The sequence below is a fragment of the Phaenicophaeus curvirostris genome, chromosome 15 (assembly GCF_032191515.1).
Source record: "Phaenicophaeus curvirostris isolate KB17595 chromosome 15, BPBGC_Pcur_1.0, whole genome shotgun sequence".
Classification (NCBI taxonomy): Eukaryota; Metazoa; Chordata; class Aves; order Cuculiformes; family Cuculidae; genus Phaenicophaeus; species Phaenicophaeus curvirostris.
The window spans coordinates 1,887,412-1,914,398 of record NC_091406.1 but is presented as its reverse complement, the minus strand read 5'-3'; the positions used below and the strand labels follow the sequence as shown (position 1 = coordinate 1,914,398).

The following is a 26,987-nucleotide window of genomic DNA, read 5'->3' as shown; positions in this document are numbered from 1 at the left end:
TCTTTTTTAATTGTTGTTTCATAAATTCAGACCTTCTTCAGGATACTTCTGAAGCGTGAGAAAGCCGTTGAGCCTTTTTCCCAATTAGGGAAACACTTTGCGATGTTTTGTTTGGTGTGTTTACCTCCATCTCGCAAAGCGACAGAGACTGGCTAGTAAAAGCAAAGAAATTTAAATGTAACTGCATAAACTGAATTTTCCTCATCCTTGTGAGGTCCATTAGTAGTTCTGTTAGGTCTTAGATTTTCAATTACAAAAGAGTTAAGTTTTAAAACCAGATGTTTTGCTAAAGAAATTTTCGGATCACTTGTTCCAAATGATCCCCTTCCTAACCTCCCGTATGCTTAACTACTGAAGTATTAATTCTAAGAGGAATCAGCCGCTCTTTGCTGCTGTTGACAGCATGGGGCATGTTTCCAGGAGACCTGCTTGAGCTGACACCTCTGAGGACAGAGCTCTCTTGCTCTCGGCTGCCTGCTCCTTCCCCTGAGGCTGGATCTGGCGGCCCCGGCTGCAGAGATTGAAGGCAAACTGGCACTGGTGATTGTTTGCTTTGAAATACAGCTCTGCGGTACCTTGGAAGCTGATGGTAGGCAGGGTAGATAGCTGTGGGTAGCAACTTCAGCGAGCAAGGTTCAGCCTGCAGTAGCTGACTCATTCAAGGATTCATATTTTGTTTCCTTTATCTACTGATTAGCAGGAAAAGAGATAATTTCACAATGTAATTTTTCTCCGGACTCACCATATCTCTGAAGTGGATTAGGGTACTTCCCCTCGCCCAATTTGGCGTAACTTTAGAGGGAAGAAATTGTGCTGTTCATCTTTTAAAAATTACCTTTACAATAATGAAGACTATGCTTCTGGCCAGGCTGCTGTCCTAGAGCCAGACTTGCTGCTGTTGGTTTCCTGTTTGATCCAAATTGCACTCCAAAACAGGACGGTGAAGTGTTTTTAGAAGATTTTATCCCTGAGGTCCTAATGTAATCTGTCTAAACCGAATTGTCTTCTGCGAATGCTTTGACTTCCCCTTCTTTTGGCCAAAGGTAGCAGGTCCCACATTGTAAGTGCACCACAGAACTTCTGCAGACCATTGTGTAGTTCAGCAGCTCAGGTTCTCGTGCTGGCCAGTTACCCCAGAGCTGTGGGCAGTTCTGTCACCGCCCTCTGCCTCCCGTGTTCCTGTCTTGCTGTGTCACACTTGCTTCTCCCGCGAGCTGGAGATGTAGAGCATGCTCTGCACTTCTCAGCGTTACTTCTGAAGGTGTATCTAGAAGCCAATGTAATTGTCTAGTTTCTTAACATTGAAATGATGACTTAGATCAATATTAATCTTGCCTGTATTACTTTTAGTCAGAGGTTATTTTCTGTGTTATATTAAACTGTGAACTTGGAAGTAATTCTTGCCTTTTACAGCAGAGCAAGAAATTCCACACCTTTCCTATTAACAAGGGTGCTGATTCCACTGCTTTGGGTACTTATTCCTGAACCTCTGGGGAGGTGTTTTCCCTTCATATGCTTTGGAGCACACTGGCTGGTGGGGCTTCTAGAACTGCTTGTTTCTGTGTTTCTCTGGTGTTTTGCTCAGTTTGGGAAGAAAGAAGTTTGCAGGGATCTGTGTGTCTCTGATGCAGAGAGAAACTGCGTAAGATTACACAGTCTTATTGATGTTTGAGCAAAAAAGGTGGGTTTTGTCTCCTTGAACCTATTGACCTTGATTGCGTTTCTTCACCCAGTTTGCAAAAAATTCCATTTATGGCCACTCTGAGTCTTTTCACTCTCTGCCAGCTTTTTTATTTTGTGGCCGCATATCTTAGCCATGGAACTTCATCAACTTCTGTCTCTGCATCCAAAGCCTATAATTTCCTCTGCCTTCTTCCCTCTGTCATTCTTGGCAGCAGGAACTTCTCAGAATTCCAGTGAGTTAGTGAGCCACGGGCTTGTGCAGCCTGGACCCAGAGCAGAATTCAGAAAACAAAACAAAACAGCGGTTTACTTTAATCAAGCAGTACTGTTGGAGGAAAGCTTATTCTCTTTAATACTGTGCTTGATTTATTTACAAGGAATATACTGTGGTGTTTCTCAGCTTTTCTCTTGTGTGCAGAAGGCTGTTCTGTTTTGCCTGCACACATAACATTAAGCTCCCTTTGGTGGACCAGTCAGTGTTATGGCTATGACTGTTGGGATCAGAGGATTTTCCCCATGCATAGGTAGTGAATAGTTCGAAGGGACCCAGGCTCCTGACTGGGGCCTCCCTACATTTGCTATAAATATATCTAATAATTTTCAGTAAGTCTTTGAATCAGAAGATAAAACTTTATGAAAGTAGGTCAGGGAAAGTTTTATGGCTGCTATGGAAAAAAATGTAGATTCCTGAGCCTTGATAAAAAATGTTATCCAGTGACCTAACGCTCTGTAATTCTATCCTGGATGACTTTCTTTAAGCCGTGGGCTCAAAGTCAAAAGCTCCAAATGCACAGGCGTGTTTATAAAACATAATAAAAAAACCAACTGTTTCTTAGAGGGTGAAAGTTTTGTGTTCCAAAGCAAGAGGGGAACATTGGCAGTTTCTGTTCTGTCCTCAGCACAGAAAGGACACGGATCTGTTCAGGCAAGTCCAGAGGAGGCCACAAAGATGTTCCAAGGGCTGGAACACTTCCCATACAAGGACAGGCTGAGAGAGTTGGGGTTGTTCACCCTGGAGAAGAGAAGGCTCTGGGGAGACTTAGAGCAGGTGGTTCCAGTGCCAAAAGGGGCTCCAGGGAAGCTGGGGAGGGGTTCTTGATCAGGGAGGGCAGGGACAGGGCAAGGGGTAACGGTTTTAATCTGAAAGAGGGTACGTCTCTTAGGGAGAAATGTTTCCTGAGGGTGGGGAGGCCCTGGCCCAGGTTGCCCAGAGCAGTGGTGGCTGCCCCATCCCTGGAGGGGTTCGGAGCCAGGTTGGATGGGGCTAACCCAGTGGGAGGTATCCCTGCTCATGGCAGGAGTGGAACTGGATGGGCTTTGAGGTCCCTTTCAACCCAAACCATTCCATGATCTCTGTGCAGGGACCTCCTGGGATCTCTGAAGGGTGAATTCTGTCTCCAGATTTGTTCAGCATCTCCCTGTGCTGGAGTTTCCGAGGAAACCAGCAGTCAGGGCCCTTGATCCACTGTAATACAGGAAATTTATTCTGAGAAATAAAACTGAGATCTGACCTGAGATTTCAAGTATTTGATGCAAATGGGTCCCCTTCACCACAGCTGGGACTGCAGCCAAGCTGGTGACCTACAAATGAGAATGTGGTACCTGCCTGCTGCTCTGTCCAGTTGGCGAGTGTTCTTCTCTCCACAGCTTTTGCGTCCAAGTATGATTTTGCTTCCTGCTAAGGTGTCTTCACTATCTACCATCAGCAGCCTCTTATACTTTGGTTAAAAGGGTTTCCTTCCTTTAAGTTGTTTTTAACTTCTTCTTTCTGAAGGAGACCTTGAGAAGATGCTGCTATAAATAACTTCAGAGTTGAAAGTACAGCTTTTTGGTTTTAATCTGAGGTTCGCAAAGAAATATGTATTCAAAAACAAAGTAAGTGGCAAGAGAGTTGGAAATAGTTGCACACTTAAATGTAGCACCTCGTTAAAATGCACTGAACTGAAAGGCTGCGCGGTGCCTCTGGATGGGAAGTTGAAGGCAGCGATGAGGCAGGTGCTTTCTGCAGAACTTGGGTTGGGTGCTGGTTCCGCACCTCGGGCTCACCCAGCGCAATTGCTCTGTAGATACGGTGGTTGATTACTGTGGTCTTCACTTCTGTTTTGACTTACAGTTTGTCATCTAGTGTAAGCTGACAGTGGGAAAGGGCAATCAGGGAGTGATGCCAGCCCCCTTGGACCGTCTGTAAGAGACAGACATCAGATTTTCTTTTGAAGGAAGTGTAGCTGTTGCTTTCTGTTGAAGTCACAAGGCTTCTCTCCAACTTGATCTCCACTTTGCACTGTAAACCTAGGTTAATTTTACTTTTATTGTACCTTCCTTTCTTTCAATTAGTGGGGATTAGGGGCATTTGAAACGCTTCACAGGGAAAGTTCCTTATTGAAAACCTACTTGTTCAGTGAGTTATTGCAGCTGCTTTCACTTCTGAAATAAAAAGTTAAGGGCGATTAGAAATATCTGAGTGCTTTGCTGTATAAAGCTTTTGATTAACTATGCATTGAGTCAAAGATTTTCAGTTTTCATTTCTGGGGCCAGCATTTGTCCTCATTTTAAAATGAGGTCAGGAAGGTCCTATTTTAAAATGGCTCTCTAGCCTAGAAGCAGGTTTGCAGTAACTCGGTGGCGTCTGCATATTTGTTTGTTAAAGCAGTATTTAGTGTTTTAAAGAAAGTTATAATCTATGTTTTAGGGGATAGTATTGTTTTTTCTGGAATGGGAATAGTGAAGATCATACAAGTGCTAAAATTCGCAAGGCTTCATATTTCAAGGCTGGATGTATAGGTAACAGATCTGTTATCTGTCAGAGGAAGTTACGTGTCGTTGTTGCCTCTGTACAGTGAATTGTCTGATTACATGAAACTCTGGCCTTTGCGGGGAGGAAGGACGCGCTGGCCAGCTCTGCCTGGCAGCGCTTGCCAGTGACTCGTGGAAGGGTTTGGGCCAGAGGGTGCAGAGCTGCTCAGATTTTAAGTTTCATCATCTTTTGGGCTCCTTTGTAGCTGAGATATTGTTTTGTTGCCAGGTCGTTACTGTACTCAGTACTTGTCCACCACGATGCTGAGTGTCTGAAAGTGGAAAACAGAGAGGTTGAATAAAAATACAGAAAGCTATAAACAAAGCTTTTCTGTGTGTAGAGAAGATAAAAACATGCTAAATGGTTCCTCTCAGTGCTAAACATACATGAAGATGGGGTTTATGGAGGTTACACGGGGATGCTGGATTGCAGCTATCCCGCAGTACAGCTGCGCGTGGCCCTGCGTTCAGCCAAGCGAGTGGGAGGGCTGAGGCAGAGGAGCGAGGAGTTCTGGGGAGAGCAGCAGGGGCCTGGACGAACCATCACTCTTTGTCTTCTGTTGTCAGATTTTTCCCTTTTTTAGAGGCTAGGTGCCATCCTTTAAGTGGGAAGAATATCTTGATTACGTGACTTTTGATATGTTAAAATTCCCAGTGAAAAAACCACTTGTGATCTTTTATTCCCTTAGGAGTCTCAACAGTCCAGTTTTGGCACTGGGGAACAGAGTAAGTACATTCCGCTTCCTGCACTGTGTCTCATGTTGTTGTGATTCAGTATTCTTCATACGTCATGCTTTTAGAGAACGAGATTTTCCAGACTGGTTACAGGATGGAGCCTGAGTTAAGATTTCCTGTACTTTCTCAAGTTTTGACCTATAAAGCAACTGCTTGATTTTTACTTTTGTGTTTCCTGCTGAGTTCTAGAAAGTTCTGACTGAGCTGCAAAGTTGTTACTGTCTTCTAGGAAAAGAATATGTGGTTTTATTTTGTCACATTTCTGATTCTTGAAAAAAATGCCTCCTTTGATTGGTCTTATTGAAAATAGCCGAGTACTAAAACAAAACACCTTCTAAAAAACCCAAATCCCTGCTGGGGGACTTACTAGAAACCAAGATAGTGCTTATGTTTGTATTTCAGTGGGAAATTGCACTGTTTCACTGTTCATTTTCAGTTTGTCATTTTAAAATCAATAGAGAGAGCCAGTCAAGAACTCACATGCTTAGCAATATCCTCGAATGTCTTGTCCCAGGATGCATTTTCAGATTTTGGACAAAATTCACTTTTATTTCTAACTGTGCTGTTGCTTTGAATATTACTGAAATCAATAATGTAACACCAGTAATGCACCAGGTAAAACTGAATCACATTTGTGCTGTTGCCTTCCGAAAGTCATTTGACTCCCTCTTGAAGTGCTTAAACAGATTAAATAGTAAAAGAAGAATGGTTTATTCTTAGATATTCACAAGCAGCTTAGTCTGAACACCTGATACAGTGGGGAATTAAGGAAACAAATTAAAGCGTAATTCCATAATGCCAAACAGAAACTTATGTTATAGGAGTAACTGATCTGTAGGTGTGTGGAGAGGGGCTGGATTTTAGCTCCTGTGTGAATTTTCTGTGAAACTTTTAACAGCCCCAGGACTTGTTTCTGTTGAACCGCGCAGTTTGCCAGATTTAAGGAAAAGGGAAGGACTCCCCCTGCACACCTCTCAAACTGAAAAGCAGATTATATCCTTGTGTATTCCTATGGTAAGAATGGGTTTCTGGATCTAGAGGTCCTGCTGAAAAGCCAAGTGGGGATGCTGAAACGTGTCAGGGCTTGACTGACCGATATATATCCTGCATCCTGCATGTACAAGGCAATAGGTTAATTTTGATGGAAACAAACCAGTTTTTCACACCATTAATAACAAATTGAGTGTGTATTGGTTTAGACAGCAGGGAATTAAATCATCTTCTGGATTGTTTGGACTGTTATTTGCTGTGTTTGGTATTCTGTCTCTCATCCACTTGCTTCTTCAGCCTGTGGGAGACTGTACCTGGCATCAGCTGGTTCCTACTTTCTACTCAGCTGTTCTCGTCTCAGACTGTATACTTGTGGCAATTTTGGAGCAATTTATTTGACTGGATGAGTTTTCAATTGTGTGATTTCTTCTTCTTTCTTCTAGAACGATATAATCCTTCATCAAAAACATCCAATGGTCATCAATCCAAATCGTAAGTGGATTCTGAGAAAACATTTCCCAAACAATACCCTTAGTTTTAAGATATTTCAAGAATAGCTGTTTGTTTTACTAGCATGTGTCAGTTCATGCACAGGCCCTTCTTAGCATGCTTCTTGACTGGTGGGAAAAGGGGATTGTCTTTAAGCAGTTGGGTTCTGGGACAACAGACCAAATATTGCACAGTGGAATGAGTAACAAATACCTTGTGCTTCCTTTCCGTTCTCCTGCTTTCTTGTTGGTTGTCAGGATAGGTGTGCAAGAGTTTGGACCTTGTAATTCCAGAGCTGGGGGGGTGTGAGAATATGTGAAGGCAAGAGGGAGCATTGAGCAGGAGTTGAGCTGGGACGCACAGGAAGAAAACTGGGATGGTGTTTGCTGTGACAGTGCAGTTTTAAACAATAGTTTTTTTTCAAAAGTCATTGTGATCTGAACAGAAAAACTTAAAAAAGGAGATGAATGCATGTTCTGTGAAAGGATAGCAGTGAAAAATATTTGTGGAGGCAGATCCTAGAGGCTGGTGTTTTTTCTCGAATCATCAGTAGCACAGCTGTACTGTGAAACTCAGAAGTACTTGGCTTCTAATCATTTCTCCTTTTCTTTCTCCAGATGCGAATCGAACCAGACAGAGTAAGCTGTTTTATTTTTGTAAACAAAGGTGTTTTTCAATAAGCACAAAGACCCTGTGCCCCGCTGTGTGCTTTTGTGTGTTCATGTATTGTCAGTATTGTGAAATCCTTTGTGTGTGTGTGACTAACACAAATAATCATGGCTTTGAATAATAATTGTAACATACTTACAGTTTAGAACAGTTGTGCTGTTACCTCGAGACAGGAAACAACCACTAGTGCTGGCTTTCTTCACACCATGTAGAACAGTGTTCTTGGCTGTTGTGTGTAAGAAGCCGAATGTGCACGTGTTGGCTTCTCCTCATTAGTAAATTGTATCACATTTCCTTTCTAAACTGAATAGAAAGGACAAAGGAGTCAATCCTTAGAATCCTTCTCTAAAGATTGACTAAACTCACTAGTCTTAAACATTAAATGTTAGAATGGAATCTTGTGGATGTCACCCCCGGAGCCTGCTTCGTAGTGTAAACAGTAGCGTGTTGAAATCTAGGTGAATGCTTTGAAAGTCAATTAAAGTAAGTGGAAAAACTTGTCTCACTTTCTCTCTTTTACTTAGTATGTTGAAGGATGACTTAAAACTTAGCAGTAGTGAAGACAGCGATGGAGAGCAGGTATGTTCATTAAATCAGAGTTGTGGAAAACATAGCAAATGCTTTCATGGTTTAGTACTTCAGCAGTGTTCGGTATTCCAGCAGCAAACAAAGCAGCTTAGGAGATTTATGATTAAGAAACAAAAAAACAAATGGAATCTTTTTAGGCAAACCTCAGGTATTCCTAACTGTAAACTTGGGGAAGATTACCTATTTGGTGAAAACAGTACGCTTTTATCTAGAAAATGTTGTTTTACTGATTTCAGATGGGCTTTCTCTGAAGATAAAATAGCAACAGTGTACTTTAAAAAATACGTAATGGCCCACCACTTGAAGAGTATATGGTATGAACATCTCTGCGTGTTAGTAGTGTGGGACCGTGTTTATGATGATAAAAGATATGGTATCTGTACCTGGAAATATAGCAGCACCTTTGTTCTTATCAAAAAGTTTCTTTTGTCCTTTTTCTCAGTATTAACTTTGTGCAGCTTCTGCCAGAAATGGCATTAGCATGCTAAATTAAAAATACCTGTGGAGTATTGCTACCCAGCAATAATCTGCACTCCTCTTTCTTTCCTTTTCTTCCTGTTCCCAGTTCTAGTACTTGGTTTTCTTCATGTGGAGAGCACTGGGATAGTACATTCATTTAGTTAACTCCTGGTAAACTGGGCATCTTGAGAACCGCATAGTAAAATGTGGAATCAACCGATTCAAAAAAACGGAAACCTGCTATTAGTGAGTGGTGGAGACAGGAACTCTCATAACTGCTTTGCAACTTAATTCTCTATATAATCCTGAAGTAACTTCTAGAAGCTTCATGCTTTTCTTTCTTAATTGCAGGACTGCGATAAGACGGTGCCAAGGAGCACGCCTGGAAGGTAAGCATTCCTGCCGGATTGCGGCAGAGGAAGTGGAGTGGTAATATTCAGCCCAGTCAGCACTCCTGGCTTGATCTTGTTTCTAAAACTCACGCTTGTCTTTTGTCTTGTCTTAAAGCAAAAGTGGTTGCAATTTAATGGGGGATTAAAGAGCGTATATCCTGCAAATTATACCAACCATTCTGGGAAAGGGGAAAAACAAAGGCAGCTCGTCGTTCCAGGGTGAACTGTGCTGAGTTATGTGGAATTTTCTAGTAAATGTTAATTAGAATATTACATCCTTTGTAACGAAGGGACTTCCAGGATGTCTTTGTGACTTGAGTGGTGTTTGTTTATTTTGTTTTCAGTAATTCTGAACCTTCACAGCATAACAGTGAAGGAGCAGACAACTCCAGGGATGACTCGAGCAGCCATAGTGGATCTGAAAGCAGTTCAGGATCGGACTCTGAAAGTGAAAGCAGTTCCAGTGATAGCGAAGCTAATGAACCATCACAGAGTGCATCCCCCGAGGTAGGATTCCATGTGCTTTTAGGCTGTCTTCATCAGCCTGGCATTAATTCCAAGCTTTGGAAGCAGTTTCACTGTTCTAAGAAAACAGAACAGACTGACAAATGAGAGAACATTTGCAAGACAGACTCTTCTTTGCAGAAGTACCTGTAACTGGATAGGGTAAACAACTCTCCGCATTGGCATGGGTTTGATGATTGAATTGGAGGTGATTTTTACGATGAGTTGCCTCTTGGAGAGAAGAATTCTAGTAACAGTACCTTAGAAACTGCAGGCTTTTAGTCTGGAGAGCTGTGGTGGCAAATATTGCCTGGTGGGAGCAGCTGCTCCGCCTGAAGAAAAACCGAGAGCTGTTGTTTGTAGCTGTATTGCTAAACCTATATTTCATTTCTTAATGCATCTCAGATTTTTTGGTGTACCTCTTGCTTTGACTTGCTGTACAGCTGTCCTGTGGAAGTACTGGAAGAAATGTGAAATATTTCATCTAACACTGGTTTTCTGTTTGTTTTTAGCCAGAGCCACCGCCAACGAACAAGTGGCAACTGGATAACTGGTTGAACAAAGTTAATTCACATAAAGTGTCACCAGCTTCTTCCGTGGACAGCAATATCCCATCCTCCCAAGGATACAAGAAAGAGGGACGGGATCAGGGGGCAGGGAGCGGGTATGCAGATCAAAGCGGATCCAAGGATTCCATTTCTTCTACACCGGGGCGAGATTCCAAACCCGCCCAGAAGGGCTCAGAGAGCAGTCGCGGCAGGCAGAAATCACCTGCCCAGAGTGACAGCTCAACACAGAGGAGGACTGTAGGTAAAAAGCAGCCCAAGAAAGCAGAAAAGACATCAGTTGAAGAGCCTAGAGGAGGTCTTAAAATAGAAAGTGAAACTCCAGTAGACATGGCAACAAATATACCTTCAAACAGGCACAAGGCAGCAACAAAAGGCTCCAGAAAACCCAATATAAAGAAAGAGCCCAAATCTTCCCCTCGGCCCACCACAGAGAAAAAGAAATACAAGGCTTCAAGCAAATCTGCCCAGAAATCCAGGGAATTCATAGAAACAGATACCTCATCCTCTGATTCAGATGAAAACGAGAGCCTGCCTCCTTCTTCACAAACACCCAAATACTCTGAGAGCAATAGGACTCCTGTTAAATCTTCCATGGAGGAGGATGACAGCTATTTTCGGCAAAGAATGTTCTCTCCTATGGAAGAGAAAGAGCTTCTTTCACCACTCAGTGATCCTGATGAAAGGTACCCACTTATTGTGAAGATTGACCTGAGCCTCTTATCCAGAATACCAGGGAAGCCTTACAAGGATGCTGATGCACCCAAAGCAGAGAAGAAAAACGTGCCGGAGAAGCACACTAGAGAATCCCAGAAGCAGCCATCTGACAAAAGTTCTACAAAAGGCAAAAGGAAACACAAGCAGGTGATAATTCTGTAAAGAGAGATTGACCTGTTACTTCAGCCCCTTGACGGGGGCTGCTGGTGTCAGTGCAGTGACTCTGAGTGGTTGAGGTGATGGTTTTGGCCTCTGAACGTGCTTTGTGTTGAACATACTGATCGTCCCTGTGCTGTTATGGTAGACACTATGGGGATTTCCTTTTGGAGTGAAGAGGGGCGGGGAGAGGCTGCATCTGTGGGACTGTTAGCACCGTAGCACCACTTCTGTACCACCAAGCACTCCATCCTGCCCTCCCGTGCCTGGCACTAGCGCCTGTTGCACTGCAGGCCAGCTCAGGCAGCTGATTGGATGGAAAGTTCACCTGGCCAAAAAAAAATACCAGGCAGTTTTTAGCTGGATCAGCACCTTGAACCAGCAAGTTGTACATTGTGTGTTCCCAGGACAAGGGATGGGGCAGAAATGGGCCTGGGACGTGGCTGCACAGAAGCTATAGTCTCAGAGTGCTGCCTTCCTGGGAGCAGAGGGTTTTCTCCATAATCATTTACTCTTTTCCAAAAGAGCCTTTAATCTTTTCAACTATAAATGAAAAGCAGGAATGCCTGGGGGAGTAAAATGGGTAGAAATCACTGGGGGAGCTGGATAGAAATAATACTCTTGGCGGGGAGAGTGATAAGCAGTTGTTGGTGCTTTTAGAAACCCCAGAACATAGGCATTCTGTAAAGAGCAAACCTGTGACTGGCAGAGCGACTCAGTGATTGTCATGTTTGTCATCTGTACGTGTGTTGTTCTGTACACTGGGAAATTCCTGCTAAATTGAGTCTCTTAATGTGAACATTGCTGCTCTCAGTGAAGCTGTAAATGTGGACGTTTGCCTGGATGTGTTTCTTATTTGCCTTATTCAGAATGAGGATGAAAGCAGAGCCAGTGAGAGCAAGAAAACGAAACTGGAAGAAAAAACTCCGTCAGGACACAAGACTTCCAGCAGCCGGGAGTGAGTATCTTGCCTGGGGTTTCAACATTGAAGGCTGGGGGTGATCAAGGAGAAGGTGGGTGCCTGTCTTCTCCTGCCCCAGCCACGCGTTTCCTCATTATAATCAATGGGAAAAATGTCATTTGTTTCTTAACCTTCAGACAGATTTGCTTTGCAATTTCTGCCTTTAGTTGGTGCAAGTTCATTTCCATAGCAAACAACATTGGCCAGGGACAGTTGTTTTACTTCACAGGAATAAGGCAAACCTTCCTGTGCAGGCTTGATGGGTTACGGAATAAATGCTTCCTGGGTTTTCTCTAGTGTACAGCAGGGTTTGGGTTTGGTTTAGAAATCCGCTGTGCAGCCAGCTTTTTGATCTTGCAAAACCTGTGCTTTTGAATTAACCCAATCTGGTAATTCCTCATTTAGTGAGGTCATAAACTGAGAATAAATTACTTAACCTGGCATCGTCTGGGAAGCTGATGGCGTTAGGACTTGGATCCAATTAATTTAGCCTCACATTTGCTTGATAGATTGGCTGAAGGAAAGTGTGAGTGACACAAAAGCAAAATAATACAGGATTAGCAAGTCAATAACATTGTTTGATAGTCTGTTACTCGTGTGTTGTTTCTGTATTTTTCTGTGCTTTTTTGTAAGATCTGTTATGCTCTTATTTGATTTATTTCTTGGTCAGTGTTAATCCACAGGAAAGAGTAAGGTTTATTCCGCTGCCTTCTAAAACTCTGCTGTTTCAGATCAAGCAACTGAGAACTGGTGTAATTATGTCATGGAAAATATTTCTATATAGTGAGTGATTGCCAAGTTACAAACGTGTGAGAAGCTGCAGCACATCAGACACTAGAAATCGCGTTTGCCAGTTCTGAACGAAACAGTGTCTAACTATTCATTAGGAAACAGATGTATTATGGAGTGAATGGATGCGTTTCTATCCTGATTATGCTTTTTTAACCTATTATTTCTGGTATTTGCTTGATTGCCAGTGCAGTTACCTGAAGGGCATTTAAGGGAAACAGTTTCATTTACTTATATATATGTTATGCTTATATATAAATGAAACTATGTAAAAATAATATGCAGGAATAATTAAGGAAAGCCAAGAATAGTCAGCAGTAGGCCTGGACAGCCAGGGTAAGAGTGTGCTGAAAGGCTACACTGAGAAACTTTCCAGTTTCCTGGGTTCCAGAGAACATTTATCTGGCCCATCTTTTCTCAGAGCTGTGATGCTGACGAGTCAGCAACAGACAGGCTGGCGCTAACGCTGGCGTTGACTTCTAACTGTGCAAAGTGTTGAGGATGTTTTTTTTACGAACAGTTGTAGGGATGTGGTTTTATGGTTGGAACTTGTCTGCTGTGTTTTCAGGTCAGAACAGATAAAATGGTGAAAATGAGTTCAGTCTGGCTTAATAGGAACCGAGTCACTGAGAAGATGATTCTCTTGCTTTTCATCCGGTTTACAGGGTTTAACAGCAAAAAAATCTCAGTTAAAAAAAAATTGTTTTTTTAATTTAAAATAAATATTTAAAAAAGTTTTAGGGTGTTGGCTTTTTGGAGGTTGGTTTGTTTGTTTTTAAGGGGGGAAAAAAACCCCAAAGTTGTATTTGTTTTGTCCAGGTCTTCAAAGCCAAGTGCTGTTAAAGAGAAGGATTTACTGCCGTCTCCGGCTGCCCCAGTCCTGCAGAAAGATTCCAAGCAAGAACATGGGTCCCGGAAGAGGACGGTCAGCCAGTCATCGTCCCTGAAGTCCAGCAGCAACGTTAGCAAGGAGAGCAGCAGTGGCAGCAAAAGCAGCTCATCTTCTAAACAGAAGAAGACAGAGGGGAAGAGTTCTAACAGCACTAAAGAATCCAAGGTAAAGGGCTTATTCTGTCGACGCCTTACGCCTGTTTCCTTGCTTTGCTGGTTGACATGCTCAGTGTGATCTAAACAATAATTTGCAGTTCAAGCTAAAACATAATTAGTTCTAGATACACAATGTCTCGTGTCACAGTGCTTAAGTGCCTTGGGAGTCTATAAATTAGAAAATAATTCGGGAGAGATTGTGGAATGCTAATGCTTATTCCTACCAAATCCATATGTATTTAGTGAACTGTGTTTAATTGTCTTCCGATTACAGATGCTGCTTATTTGTTTTTTTAATTTGCTGATAGGAAATATTGCAAGAAAGCTGTTTACACAACAGGAAATGGAATAATGAGGTTACTTCAGTCTCATCAGAGCAGATGCAGATCTTGGCCTGATTTTTTTAAGGCGAGCAGGAGCTCAGTCCATGCTCACTGCAAGGATGTGGAGTGACATTGTGGGATCCCAGAAAGATTAGATTAGCTGTAGCTTGGGAGCGCACAGCACTTTCTGCGGTTGGAGTGGAGAAAACATGGTTATAAAGATAGTGCGGAAAATGTTTTTTAACAGATTTAGGTTAGGAAGATACTAGGTTGGTGCAAAAATAATTGCCAGTTTTGTCATTATAAACTATTGTGCTTATTTTGGATTAAACTTGTATTTAGCTGTTCACCAGCTCCAGGACTCCAAAATTCTCTGCTACCAGAACAAACAGGCTTGTTTCTTGTTGGCAAAACTGCACGGATTCTAATGGATCTGATTTTCATCAGTAAATTTCGTTCTAAGCTGAGATACACAGCCTTAAAGTTGCTGGGTAAGAATAGCAATTACTTTTGCACTAACCTAATGTTTAGATGATAGAATTTAAAAATATTATGGTAAGAAGATGCTCTTAGGTCACTAAATCATACTGTGTTTTTTTCAGTGTTCTATAAATGTGCATTACTGGACAGAAATTAGCCTGAGGCCATCTGAGAGCCTTAGCCAACCCAGCACTGTGGGTGCTGGTGTGCTGTCTCCAAGCACTCCCAACAGGCTGTGGAAACTCCACAAGTTTAAGCAACTGCTGACACTCAGTAGCTGGATTTGCAGTCTCTGAAAAGCTTAGGAGCAAAGTCAAAAAGTGTTCAGGAAAGAGAATTGATTTGGGGAGGAGTAAAGCAGTAAGTAGGCATTGGCAGGAAGTAATTTAGTCATCAAGGGTGAAGTCTGTGAGCATCTGAAGTGGGTGACACGCAACAGGACTTCTGATGCCAGTACCAGGAGGTGCCTGGCAGGGTTACACATACTGGGGGCTGCATGAGACATTTCCAGGATCTATAGGCAGTGAATTTACCTCACAGGCTGAGGCTCTGCCTTTTCTTTATCAGCTTAGAAGTGTCCCTAAGACAGTTGTTAATTGGTGTTAATCGTTTTATATGTCAGATATGCTTAGTCACGCCTTTCTTGAAGCAGTATGTCCTCTCCTGTATGCCGCTGCTTCTTGCAGCTCCAGGATCCTTCCGAAGAGCAGTAATCTGATAGATGTAGGTTATAAAATACATCTATAGTTGGCCCTTGGTCATGGTAAATCAAGGGAGTGGAATGATGCTTAGGAGCGGTTTTATACTGTTTAGTTACTAAAAACGGATTCACTTACTGTTGTGTCTGGTCTTTAGCCTGAAGTGTCATGTTGAGCTGTGTACAGTTCAGGAGAGCAAGGACAGCATGTTGACAGCTGCCTGTTCTCCCTGAGGATGAGTGTGTAGATGGGAGAAATGCTAAAAATATCCATCATCTCTTTGTTAGCGTGGAAAAACAGGACTAGAAACAGTGATGTGGCAGATTCAGGGAGAGATTTCCTAGACGCAGCCAGGTGCCTCTAGAAAGCCTTGGCTGCGTTCCTTCCTCTAATGAAGCTCTCCCAGTGTATTCCAGCGAGGAGCTTGATTATAGCCCGTGTCTGCCTCTGTGCCAGCAATCTGTGAAAGCAGTGTCACTGTCTATGGTTAACAGCAGCTAAAGCACCTGCAAAACTGACCTGATGGCGTGTAATGTGCGATGGTGTGTAATGTGTGAAGCCATGGGAGACATTTATCCAACAAATGCTTTTCTTGAAGACAGAGAAGATTTAACTGTTCTCTACATTTATTATTTGGCAACAATTTTCCTTTCAGGAAAAGATTCTGAACAATTCTTCAAACTGCCCTCCTGCGTCTGCTCAGTCTACGGAAAGTTCAAAGTCAAGAAGAGCAAAACTTGTTTTTGATGATAGGTAAGAACAGCAAAAGGCACCTTTCCCTTTGTGGGGTTGTGAGTCTCAGGGAGAAGAGCTGTTGTTCTGCCTCACAAATGAGATGAAGTCCAAGCCCATGCTCAGGAGCGCTGCATGTTGTTCCTGCAGTGATGTGCCTGTCTGCCTGCTCCCTGTGCCGCTTACTTGGCAGCACAGTCCTTGAGGAGGAGCTGCAGCCTGCCCTGTACATTCCTGCTGAGCAGAAAGGGACTGTGCAGCAGACTTAAATAGTGCAGCGTTGTTCTGTTTTCAGAGGCTGATGAGTCCTTTTCACCTTAGCGGCACTCTGCTGCTACCTGTCTGCCTGTCCTCTTCCTAGCAGGGCCCATGTCCCCTAGAGTCAGGAGTTGTGGTCATTGATAGTATGATTGGAGCACAGTGTCAGTCCTGTCAGACTAAAGAGTTTACAGGGGTTTTGTAATTATTCTGAGACAAAACAGGGCCAACAAATTGAGGTAAGATAAAATCTGAATATGTGTTGAAGTATAGGAGTTGTTAAGGAGAGTAAGTTAAGTTGTTAAGTTGTTAACTTGTTGTTAAGTTGTTAACGTGTTGTAACTTAAGTTGTTAAGGAACAGTAACTGCTTGGAAATGGCGCCTTATTATAATCTTGTGGTAGTGATTGAGTTCCATAAGTCTGTGCCCTCTCTTGCAGGACTTACTCAGCTGATCACTATTTACAAGAAGCAAAGAAGTTAAAACATAATGCAGATGCATTGGTAAGTAGACCTCCAATACTTACCCAACGCTTGCATGTTACACGGGGGTTTGTTTTGCTGTCTGTCTGTACTGAAGCTTTCTTGTCCTTCCTCTCTGGCTTTTGACCTTACAAGTTTTTCCCCATCTCCTCAGTCTGACAGGTTCGAGAAGGCCGTGTACTACCTAGATGCTGTAGTGTCCTTCATCGAGTGTGGGAATGCATTGGAGAAAAATGCTCAGGAATCCAAGTCCCCGTTCCCTATGTATTCAGAAACTGTGGAATTAATCAAGTAAGTATTGTGAAGTTTTTACAGAAATCAAATGGGGTGGAGAAGAGGTCTGGAAATCAGAGCTTCTTTCTTGCCACCAGTCTTTGAGATCTCTTATCTTTCTCCAAACTGGTTCACTTATCACTTTGTTCTAGCAACTGGGACTTAAAGTGTTTTCATGAAGGTTGGGATGCTTTCTCCTAGGGCTCTTGAAGGCTCTCTACAAGGTGTAACACACAAGAAGCAAAACTATTCCAGTTACTACCCAGTCAGCATTTTGTACAGGCTCTGAGGGAGATTCCTGACATGGTGAAAACAGTTCGATCTGTTCATAAGAACGTCAGTATTTTGTGCTCGATAAATGATAGCATAATCTTCATTTTGTCCTTTACTTGATGTTATTGTGTGCAGATACACTATGAAACTGAAGAATTACTTGGCACCGGACGCTACGGCTGCAGACAAAAGGCTGGCAGTGCTTTGGTACGTGTACTCTGAGCTTAATCCCATGCACTCATTAATTCCAAATGCTTTATCTACATGGAATGCTGTGTTGCACTGAGTTCTCAGGTGTTTGTGAACCAAATATGTGAGTTTTCCACTTGGCTGTACGTAAAGATTAATGCTGTATCTCAGATTTCTGTCAACTGGGGCAGAGGGGATATCAACGAGGGCCAAGCGCTTGAAATGTTAAGGCGTAACGGCAGAAAGGACGAGGTCCTTCCTGTGTACTCACCCAGCAACAAGGCAAAGTTTGGGTTGGCTCTATAGAATTGTCGCCTCCTTGGCCAATGGAATGGCTACACCACGAGTGGAGGGCCAGTGCTGTCGAGTGGGAAGGAAAGGGGAGGCCATGGCAGAACCCATTGGACTCTGCATGCCCTGACACGAGCGAAAAATAGGTGAAATGCTCATCTCGGAAGTAGTGCTGTCTCCTAAGCTCGGAACTGAAAACTGGTGATATCTGCAAGATCACTGGGAATCACAGTTTCAGCTTCAGGCACATAGAGCTGGTTTTATTTCCTTGAAAATTTAAAGGTGGCTGTGGATTTCTTTAGTTGAGTTACAACTTGCGAGCTGGCTTGTGAGAGTTAGCAAAGACAACTTCAAAAACACAGGCTCTAGTTATTGAAACTCACTGAATTGTGATAAACTTGACTAACTGCAAATGTTCTGCTCTCTTTGGCCAGTCTGCGGTGTCAGTCCCTGCTGTACTTGCGGCTTTTCAAACTCAAAAAGGAAAGCGCCTTGAAATACTCAAAAACTCTGACTGAACATCTGAAGGTAATTGCATCTGTATTTTCTTAGAATATTAAAAAGCAATCAAATTAAAGCTTCACATCACTTCCTGAGTATTGAATTGGATTCCTACTCAGTTCCCAAGTCCGGTTTTCACGCTGCTGTGTGTGCAATTGCAACATACTCTGTTTAAAACTGGATCTTGAGAGTGTCTTAATGTTGAGTAGTTTCAGGATGGGAGGAGACAGCATGGCAGTCATAACCCTACTGGTCCTAGCATGATAGTGCTCTATTAACTATTTAATCTAGCTTTTGTCTTCCCAAATAGATTATTCCCTCTCTAGTGAATTTATCTAAATTCCTGTGCAGCTGATTCAAAAGTGCTGTGAGGGCAAGGAGATGGAGAGGTATCTTGTGAATGAATTTGAGTCAAGATGTTGCAGATGAGAAAAACGGTTAGGATACTTGTGTGCTGTTACTCAGTCCTTACTCCAGATTGAGATTGTCAAAGGAACGCCAAGGGGGAAGTAGCCACTGTCTCGCTGGGTTTCTCTGTAACTCCCAGCTCTCTATACTGAGAGGAAACAGGCTTGTCACATGCTGGGCTGCTCTGATTTTTTGAGACTTATTTATTTGTTGAACGCCAGTAATAACAGATCTTCCTATTGATGGGCTGAAATAACCAAAATGTTCTCATAAGAAGCAATGGGGTCTAATGGATAGAAGAGAGGACTAGTCCGCTCCTCTGGATATGTAGTGGCTGCTGTTGTGCTGCTAAAATAGTCCCTTCATTGGTGTCTTAGTCACCAGTAAAAAAGGCTGTTTTCCCAAATTTGAATTCGCTTTGATATTATTCAGTTTTCATTATTGCTTAAAGGAGAAGTTGCAAAAAATCATTTGTTCAAAAATCAAATAACCAGGTAAAGTATAACCTGTTAAAATATGAACATAAATCAGGTGACAAATTTATTTTTTCCCCAAACAGAACTCCTATAATAATTCTCAAGCACCGTCACCTGGGATGGGCAGGTAAGTGATGAAAGCAGCTACTGCATTTCTCAACTTCTGGGTAGTGTTCGATGTGAACTGTCTGCCTGGGGTGCTCAGAGAGTAGCTTTTCACTCTTGAAGTTATGGAGTTGGTTGTTGTAAGGGTGTAGGTGCTGATTGGGTTGTTTGTGTCATTCTGATAGAAAGGTTGGGAGACCGCTCAGGATAGCGCTCTGCAGAGTTTGTCAGGTGACTCCATTTTGCAGAAAAGGGGGACGGTGTGTCACTAACATGCACCTCGCTTATCTCAGGGAGTTTTGTTTGTTTATGTAATACTTTTCCCCTCATAACAGTGGCTTTATTAATCATGGAATCACAAAATTGTTCAGGTTTGAAAAGACTTTTAAAATTATCGAGTCCAACTGTAATCCCAACACTGCCAGCTCCGCCACTCAACCATGTCCCTAAGCACCACATCAACGTGGCTTTTAAATCCCTCCAAGGATGGAGACTCCACCACTTCCCTGGGCAACCTCTGCCAGTCTGTGAAGAGTTTGTTCCTAATATCCAATCTAAGCCTCCCTGGGTGCAACTTGAGGCCGTTTCCTCTCGTCATATCCCTTGCTACATGGGAGGTCCCAGCACTCACCTCACCGCAACCTCCTTTCCGGGAGCTGCAGAGAGCGATGAGGTCTCACTCAGCCTTCTCTTCTCCACACTAAACAGCCCCAGGGTTCTCAGCTGCTCCCAGAACCCCTGGGCTCCAGACCCTTCCCAGCTCTGTTCCTCTTCTCTGTGTGCCCTCCAGCCTCTCAATGTTTTTTGTGTAGCGAGGGGCCAATGCTGCAAGCCCAGCTGCTTACAAGTATTTTTGGGGTTAGCTGTTCCATAGTACAGCAGTTGACTTTTGTGCTTTAAAACCCGACATGGACCTTTGACAGAGCACTCCATGAGTACTGGGAGGGCATTTCAGGTTTGCATCATGTTACCTGAAATGTCGTATTATGGCAGCATAGTTACCATGTGGTTGTAGTGTTGTCATTGTTAGTCTTTATGGTTCAATTTATTTAAAAAATGAAGTTAGGATTTTATTGAATTAAGAGGCGATGAGGTTGTGGCTGTGAAGCTGAGGCATTGGAGTGGGAGGATCCTCAGCAGTTGTTAGCTCATGCATTTCGTTTGTCAGTGGGTGAATCCTGACTTGTGGACAGGTAAAGTGGGAATGCTTTAGCATCTTACACCCTGGGATGTGAGAAGAGAGGTCTCAGAGGGCATCTTAGAGCACAGTGTGCCTCAAGTACATATACGTGTGTGGCTGGATACATAGATGTCTTTTCTAATTTAATGTTTTCTGTTGGATGAGCAGCAAGCCTGTCGGGATGCCGTCTCCAGTCTCTCCAAAGCTGTCTCCAGGGAATTCAGGAAATTACTCTTCTGGGGCAGCCAACCCTTCAGGGAGCGGGTCTTCGGTGACGATCCCCCAGAGGATCCATCAGATGGCAGCCAGCTACGTTCAAGTTACGTCCAACTTCCTCTATGCCACTGAAATTTGGGACCAAGCTGAACAGCTGTCTAAAGAACAGAAAGGTAGGGGCTGGCAGAGGTCGGTTGTAGCATTGGGTGTACCAGAGTGTGCTGAAATGCTCACAGGCTTTGAATTCTGGCATAGTGGTTAACAGTGCACAGGATGCTTAGCCAGGTGCTCTGCAGAAGTGAGATGGAAAGTTATCCCTTCAATCACAGCGACACCCTGAGCTGGTGGTCTTGGTTTTCAGAGTAGGTGTTGGAGGTGTAACGTTTCCTTACCAGTCGTGTGTCCGTTGTTGCGTTTCCTGTAAAATGTTAGGTGTAGGAAGAGGAACTTGGTATGCTTCTGTTTCTGAAATTCTTAAGCAAAATGCACATTGAGGGGGAAGGGCAAGGAAGTTTTACACTTTAACCATACTCTATTCTTACCAATCTGTCTTCTGCAAAAGAGTGAGGAGAATTGATTAGAAAGGACCTTTTTCCTTTAATCTTCCATCAATGAGCTGTCTTTTCTTCTCTCTATCTTAGTCTGAAAGATTCGTGCTGAAAAGAGGGGGTTGTGGCTGGAATATTTCCCTTATAAAAATACATACATAGTTTAACTTGTGTTTCTGTTGTTTTAGAGTTCTTTGCTGAACTGGATAAAGTTATGGGCCCTCTGATTTTTAATTCAAGCATCATGACAGACCTAGTGCGTTACACCCGTCAGGGATTGCATTGGTTGCGCCTGGATGCCAAGTGATTCTTTGAACTGAAGGAATGGAAAATGGAACACATTTTTTCTCGCTGCCTCTGATTTATCTCCACAACACTGTGTCATGTCAATAAGGAAGACTGCCATAACACATTGCTTAGTTGACACTAAGAGCAAGGAATGCTTTCCCACGTCTCCCATCCTCATTTGTGTTTTGTGTTTAACCCCAAATCATCTGGTTCATGGACTTCTCCAGTTTTCCCATCTTAAGTTATTTAAATATTTTAAAATTTGCTACATATAAAAATGTAGTTTTGCTGATCTATCGTGTATGGATCATTGGAATTCCAGTCATAATGCATAAATAGTCAGTTTAAATCCTATTTATTTTAATTTTTAAATTTTAATTTTGTAAAAGCCCGGTTCGGGGCACTTTTTAGCTGTTTCTTCCCTAAATTTACCCTTTCGAGTACTTAGGAGCAATTAAACATAGTCACTTTATTTAAGTACTTTGTGAGCTTTGTTACTCTGTAATGTCTTGTGGTGGTAGAGCCTGTAAAAGGAATAGGATTGATAGGTTCTAATGTGTAGGAACACCATACTTTTCATGCCTAATGCCTACGAGTCAACTAATAAGTGACAACTACAGATTTATTATTGCAGAATTTGTACTAAATAGAGAAGTTCCAGATATTCTTCTACGTATTAAGATACTTCGTTTAAATGAATTATAAAGAAATTTTTATGGAAAAGTATTTAGCTGGATCTGGCTTGGATTGCTTTCAAGGCAGTTTCAAACCACCAATTAACACTATAACAATCACAAAACATTACAGTAATTTGCATTTAATGTGATATTGAAGTAATGATGTAGGAATGAATGTCAATCTCATAGGTGCGATGCATCCAGGAAAAGTTTCTGAAATGGACAATCTTGTGCTTTTTTTGCATCTTCTCATTTAAATTGCGTTTTCTTTCCTTGCTTGTCATTCTTTGACACTTAAAACCAGTGAACTCTGTGGTTAAAAAACCAACAGTAGTTGAATTCCTACCAGAACTGTCATTTGCATCTTTTCCATTGACTGAGAAACCAGGAATCTTAAGTAGAAATCGAGGTCCGTTTTTCCCTTTGAGGGTCTGATGGGTGATGGACACTACAGGATGACGGTGCAACAGCCATCGTGGGGTGGGAGCACACCTGCTATTACAGGGAAATTATCTGTTTTGATGCAGAATGGATTTAAAACTTGTATTTACCCCGTGTTAATGAAGGTCCCGTTGATGTTTGATGGAGCGTAACAGTCACTTGCAAGGGAGCGCCGCGGTGCAACAGAAGTGGTTCGTGGAGTTGCAGTTGGCTGCTCTCAGAAAGTGCAAACCTAAGTACCTTCCCATGTGAGGTGCTTGTCTGAGCTAAAGGTTGGAAATGCTCCTGCTTTCAGTGTTGCGTAGTGCCCCTAACATGTCTGGTGTGCCTTATGCCTTACTTTTAGGTGAAGACTTTATGAACTGTTTACACGATGTTCTACAGCAGGACCAGGTATACTGTATGCAGTGGTCTTCTGCAGTACTTGGGTAAAATTCCATTTCCTTTTCACCAGTACCAGTGTCTGTCACACAAACCGACTCCTCCTCGCGGTGGTCTCCTTTCGAAGAGTCAAACTCTGAATCCTTTGGAGTGAGATTGTGGAATGCTGCTTTGTGTTCTCTCCCACTGAACCCTTTATTCTGTACCAGATATGAACGTGCATGTTCAGGAAAATTATTGCACTAAATTTTTTGTGTAGTTGTAGTTTTAAGTGCCAAAATCACGGCAACCTCGAGAGAAGGAATAGAATTCTACGCTCCTTAGTACTGCAGTATGTCCTATGGGCTTTAAGAGTTTAGAAGTTTTGCAAATTAGTAACCTACTAAAAGGTAGCTGCATATTCGTAGAGCTTCCTTTGCGTTCCAGCGTGTTTTGTACTTCCAGAAAAGCTTTGCTACGTCCGAATCGATCCATGGTGAACAGACCTGTGACTTTTTCCATGACAGCCGAATTTACTCGTCAGGTCTGTTGGAGCATCCTTTTTATTGAATCACTGTGCAAGGTCACATTTCTGTTAGTGTTTGCTGTTTGAGACAGAACTCTGTACCCTCCAACTCCGCATCTTGGTTAATGGGACACTGTCAACTGTTTTTCCTTTAATACTCTAAAGTGCCTGGCACACTTTTGACGCTATATGGAAAATACCTTCGTACAAGTTGCGTTCGTGGTTTATTTTTTGTGTCGTGCTGCACTAGCCAGCGTGGCTGTTTCCTGGCTTGCTCCTTTGTGCACAGTCACCATTCCTGTTTGCAGGAATGGTCTCATCTCTGGGATTTTTTTTTTCCTTAACTAGAGTCCCACAAATACCTTTTGGTGTCGCGCTTAAATTGGTCTGTTAAAAATGTATCGCTTATCCCTGGATCAGTGGATCTTAACTAGTTGTCTTTGAGTGACCCAAAGTCTTTTGACATCGTGTCAAAATGTGGACCTGAACTGTTGAACGTGTCCACCAAAACAATATGCTTCCTAGGAGCTCCCTCTGGAGTGCTGGCCCGGGGCTCCTGTCTGCGTGGGGGAGACGCAGTGGTCTTGTTGATTGAGAAGAAATGCCTTATGCATCTGTGGCTGTTTGAAACAGGTACATTGATGCTTCGCGATTCCAAATGCATATCTTAATTCGGGACATGCCATTGTTTCTGAGAGAAAAGCGATGTACTTCGTCAGCTTTCAGAGCTAAAAAAAAAGAATTACCAGTACGGAATAGACTTCCATCCCTCTGTCACAGTGCAGGTGAACAGTCCGACCCTGTCCCTCCATCCTGCTGCACAGCAACAGTGGGAACACGTGTCCCCTCATCGCAGCCAGTGACTGACGAGAAGGGAGTCCCTAACTCCTGACTTCCTAAAGGATTCCCCAGGCGGTTGTATGTTAAAACACATATCAATGCCGTAATTTTAATTCCCTCACTCCAACGTGGTCCCAGTTGGTGAATCTTAGAAATGGCTTAATCAGACTAGGCTTGCTCAGATATCGGCGCTGTTTGAATTTGCTGCCAGCCTTGCAGGATCCTAGGTGATAAGGTGCAACCATTTGTAGTTCTAAACCAATCTTCAGGACACCAGAGTAAAACAGACTTTTATTTTGATTTGAAACTCTTAGCCATAAAGCAGAGCACGTGGGCGGCTCTTCTTGGCTCTTGACGGCAGTATGCAATTTGTATTGTACGTGTCTTTTAATATATATGTATATATATATGAACTCGGTCTGTCCAAAGTATATGTTATACTTGTTTTTAGATTATGGTGCAACTGACTATATTGATATATTATTTATTGAGTGCTTAATCACCATCTTACTGGTGATAAATCTTGCATATTATACAGGAGTGCAATGTATATCCCTTTAGATTGCTGAGGCTTGATTGCTGTGATCACAAAAAAAATGCCCTGAAATGTATTTATGAATGGCCCCAAGATACAGAGAGTCAGTACTTTATGGAAAGGATGTCGTGCTTGCCTGGGGCAAGTAGAATTAAGCCGTAGGCAGATAATTATGTAGTTTGCCACGATGTCAAACTACTGGAGAGAGAGAGAGAGAGAGAGAGAGAGAGAGAGAGAGAGAGAGAGAGACTACCTTTGCTGCATTCAGTATTGCATTTACCCGACAGATCTTTGCTGTCACTGCAGTGCTTAGACTAAGGCAGATACAAAAGGGCCTGAGCAAGTCGAGTTTGAATTACCCATTGGGGCGGAAACAACTCCCAAATTCTTAGTTTTCTGACAAATACTTTGGTCAGGGTTGAGATTGCGCCATCTGATGAGTCAGTGTTATGGAAAACCCTGTGTTTCCAAGTTAATGCCAGACACCTTTCAGTCTGAAGAGTAGCCAAAGCTTTTGATAGCCAACTCCGACAAATCCAGACCTATACCAGGAGGCAGATTTTCCAGGTAGGGAAGTTACGTAAACTCAAACAATCAGGGAATAGTGATTTGTGTCCAGCTCCATGACTTTTTGAGGAATCGCTCTGTGCTGCTGTGGTGCCGGCAGAGAAGAGCAGCGCTGGGGTGGGGGAGTGGGGAGGGAAGGGCCTCCTGGATGGTCCGTGGAGGTTTCCCTCGGGACGAGCTGCGCAGGGACAGCCTTTGGGGCAGCGTTGGCTCTGCTCTCTGCCACCCTTGGCTGGGTTTCACTGGAATCCGCCGTCCTGAGCAGCCCGGAGCGCCGCGGGGCAGCACAGAGCTCGCGAGGGCTGGCTGCATGTAGCGCTTCACCTGCTTTCCTTTCACCTGGGAGCTTTGTGGAAGCGAGTCCATTCCTGGCGTAACTCCCCACGTGCTAACGGAGCCGATACAGGCAAACGGGGGTGCGGAGTTCCCTGCCTTCACTTTAGATACGCAACCCTGAGGCTGGTGCTGCTTGTGCAGCGCTCGGTTCTGCGTCGGCATTTCACAGCTCAGCTCTAAGGACCAGGCATGACTTTTGCAAGCACAGTTTCTGACATTTGTATCTGGTCCCCCTTTTAAATTGTTTTAAGAAATTTTGTATATGGAGGATAAAGTGCTTATATATTTATTACAAATCCTTTATCTTATTTGAAATTATTCTTCGGTGAGGAAGGGGTTTTCTTTTGGGGGAGGGCTTGGGGGTGGGGGAGGTAACTTTTAACCTGTCACTTCTAACCGCAGCCCTCGTTAATCCTACAGAAAGGTACTGTTAATAATGGATGGGATGTCTCTGTTCTATGCTTTGTACACGACGAGTCCACGTGTTACATTTTGTTTCTGTCAAAATATTTAGGCATCTGTCTTCAACCAAAACCTAAAAAAACCCCAAACTGTGATTTTATTTGTTGCAATACATTTGAAATTTCAAAGGGTACTTTGGGGCTCAAAATTAGGATTTCTAAGTCAGTATGTGCATTTCACGTAATAAAGCTGTTAATGGTGAGCAAAGTATTATATACTAACTAGACTTTTTCCACATCTGTATAGTATATTCTATGTATTTTGTGGTATTGAGATTATAGGAAGTTTAGTGTCTGAAACATGCGTTTAATGTGTATTTTTAAACAAATTTATGGCAATTAAAATATTTGGAGAAAAGGGTATCACATTTCAATTTGTAAAGATCTTTTTAACTACTGTGTCATTAAAATGCTTTGTACAATGCAAAACTGTAACTGGAGAAACTAAGTTTAATAAATATAAAATAGATTTTCTGTATTAAACTTGAACCCCCCCTGTGCTCTTATCTATTACGCGGGCTTTCTCCTCCCCCATGTTCTGCTTGGATTCTGGGTATAACAAAGGCAGGTGGCACTTGGTGTTCGCTTCCTGGACTTGTTGGTCTAATCAGAAGCAGCTCTGTTTCTCCCAGATAACGTGCAGCAGGGTCAAAACTGGGTTTTGATCAATTTATTTTAAAATAGTAGGTACTTGAGCAGTGAAAGTCAGTCTGGGACATTTAAGTAAATTTGATTAGAAGCAATTAAAAGTAAATACTTTTCCTTCCAGTTATTACTGGCTATATTTGGGATATTGCAAATGCTATCACTGTTATCAGTCTGTTTGCTCCCTCTTTTGAACAGGCGTTTATCTGAGGTACTGATAAGATTTCAGCTGGGAGACTGGAATGAGGTGGAAGCCTCATCTACTTCGTGCACTCGCCAGGCTGAAGGATAAATATCTAAAGTCCAGTCTGAAATAAGCCCTCCTTGAAACACCTGAAGT

The 26,987-nt window shown here is 42.8% G+C and overlaps 1 protein-coding gene across 1 annotated transcript in view; it reads left to right on the top strand.

The window, feature by feature from the left end:
- The window catches only part of AFF4 (ALF transcription elongation factor 4), a 45,890-nt gene extending 19,405 nt beyond the window's left edge, over positions 1-26,485 (top strand). Inside the window, exons 6-22 of the mRNA XM_069869365.1 lie at positions 5,166-5,202; positions 6,645-6,693; positions 7,308-7,328; positions 7,884-7,938; positions 8,758-8,795; positions 9,143-9,305; positions 9,815-10,732; positions 11,611-11,699; positions 13,311-13,548; positions 15,695-15,792; positions 16,469-16,532; positions 16,666-16,802; positions 17,193-17,264; positions 17,972-18,065; positions 19,006-19,049; positions 20,376-20,596; positions 21,160-26,485. Of these exons, the coding sequence (XP_069725466.1) occupies positions 5,166-5,202; positions 6,645-6,693; positions 7,308-7,328; positions 7,884-7,938; positions 8,758-8,795; positions 9,143-9,305; positions 9,815-10,732; positions 11,611-11,699; positions 13,311-13,548; positions 15,695-15,792; positions 16,469-16,532; positions 16,666-16,802; positions 17,193-17,264; positions 17,972-18,065; positions 19,006-19,049; positions 20,376-20,596; positions 21,160-21,278 (2,457 nt within the window). The 3' untranslated portion in view covers positions 21,279-26,485. The remainder of the gene's footprint in view (positions 1-5,165; positions 5,203-6,644; positions 6,694-7,307; positions 7,329-7,883; positions 7,939-8,757; positions 8,796-9,142; positions 9,306-9,814; positions 10,733-11,610; positions 11,700-13,310; positions 13,549-15,694; positions 15,793-16,468; positions 16,533-16,665; positions 16,803-17,192; positions 17,265-17,971; positions 18,066-19,005; positions 19,050-20,375; positions 20,597-21,159) is intronic.
- The last annotated feature ends 502 nt before the right edge of the window (positions 26,486-26,987 follow it).